Source organism: Bison bison, unplaced genomic scaffold (genome assembly GCF_000754665.1).
Source record: "Bison bison bison isolate TAMUID 2011002044 unplaced genomic scaffold, Bison_UMD1.0 scf7180017864314, whole genome shotgun sequence".
NCBI lineage: Eukaryota > Metazoa > Chordata > Mammalia > Artiodactyla > Bovidae > Bison > Bison bison.
Genome location: NW_011494886.1, coordinates 1819138 through 1820563, shown reverse-complemented (window position 1 = coordinate 1820563; position 1426 = coordinate 1819138). Strand labels below are relative to the sequence as shown.

At 31.5% G+C, this 1426-nt stretch overlaps 1 protein-coding gene across 1 annotated transcript in view; it reads left to right on the top strand.

The window, feature by feature from the left end:
• Positions 1 to 1426, top strand: part of SLC9C1 (solute carrier family 9, subfamily C (Na+-transporting carboxylic acid decarboxylase), member 1) — a 111100-nt gene that overhangs the window by 70177 nt on the left and 39497 nt on the right. The window contains exon 15 of the mRNA XM_010852747.1: positions 1132 to 1327. Coding sequence (XP_010851049.1) covers positions 1132 to 1327 — 196 coding nt within the window. The remainder of the gene's footprint in view (positions 1 to 1131; positions 1328 to 1426) is intronic.

Here is a 1426-nt window from a genome sequence, read left to right as displayed (position 1 = left end):
ATATATATATTAAGCCACTAGGATAGACAGTTTCAATATCTACAATTTTACATGTCAGTTATACCTCAATATGACTGAGTTTCTTTAAAAGAAAAGAAAAACAGTCTGAAGAGACAGCTGAGAGGGAAGTGTTATCTTGAAGTTAACAAGGCTTACATTCTATGGGTCTCCCTCTCTCTGGCACTGCCTGAGACCTTGGAGGATTTTGCAATTTGATGACAGGATCATATATGCATTTATGATTTATCTCATTTTTATTAAATAGGGATCCAAATCATAAATATTGTAAAAATTTCAGGTCCTGAAAAACATGGGTCTAAGTTTAAGAATAACGAAGTAATCAGCACTCACCTGCTCTTTAGTCAATAACTGATTAATCATTTTGTTTTAGTTTTAGCAATAATAATGCATTATTATACTACTTGAATAATTTAAAAATAAAATTAAAATTGCTTTAAGTAAATCCTTTCACCCATAATTCTACTCTCTAGCATACTCAGTATAAAAATAATTTTTCAAAGCACATATGTTAATTTAAAGTTTTTGATAAAATGTGGGCCTATCCTGTTTGACTCCCACACATATTAGGATTTGTGCCAGATTATATGCCTTGACAAGGAAAAATGCTCATGATCCATTGCTAAGAGAAAAATAAGCAGGTTATAAAACAATATACATGATATAGTTCTTTTTGTATTCCTAGATAATGATTATATAAACAAAAATATTGGAACAATATTAAAACTGATAATAGTAGCCATCTCTGAGAAGTGTATTGATTAGAAGGTGGGAGAGATTTTTTTAAATTAATATCCCCAGTTTGAATTATCTCTGTTATATGATCTGAAGTATTTCTACTAAAAGTATAAGCAAAAATGAATGAGACCATGAGGAAAGAAAGAAAGAAAGAGGGGAAACTAGCCTGAAGACATTTACAGAGGAGGAAATTACAGGACCAGTATCTGAAGTAGAATGCCAGCAAGTGTTTGGTAGTGACGACTACTTCTCAGAATTAAGCAGGGCTTTGTGGCTATTGATGATTAGATCAGGACTGAGTATATAATGAAATTAATTCAGTGTAATTATTTTATCAGATAAAACTATCTCTTTTTTTAAACTTTTTTTTTGCAGACATTGCTTTCTTCGTGCATGCCATAAAATAGTATTTACTGATGAATTTGAGTACATCGGATACCTTGTCATACTAATGAATATGTTTCCTATTATAATTTCTTGTATATCTGTGTTAAACGATATCTATGAGACAGAATTAGCATATGCTAACTACTCTTTTCTTGCATTTTATATCATGGAGGCACTACTTAAGGTAAAGCTAAATGTGCTTTTGTGTGTGTGTGGTACGTCTAACAGGGAGGTTGCATAACTTCATTTTTCACTCTAGGTGCCCAGACAGTTTTCTAAAGGA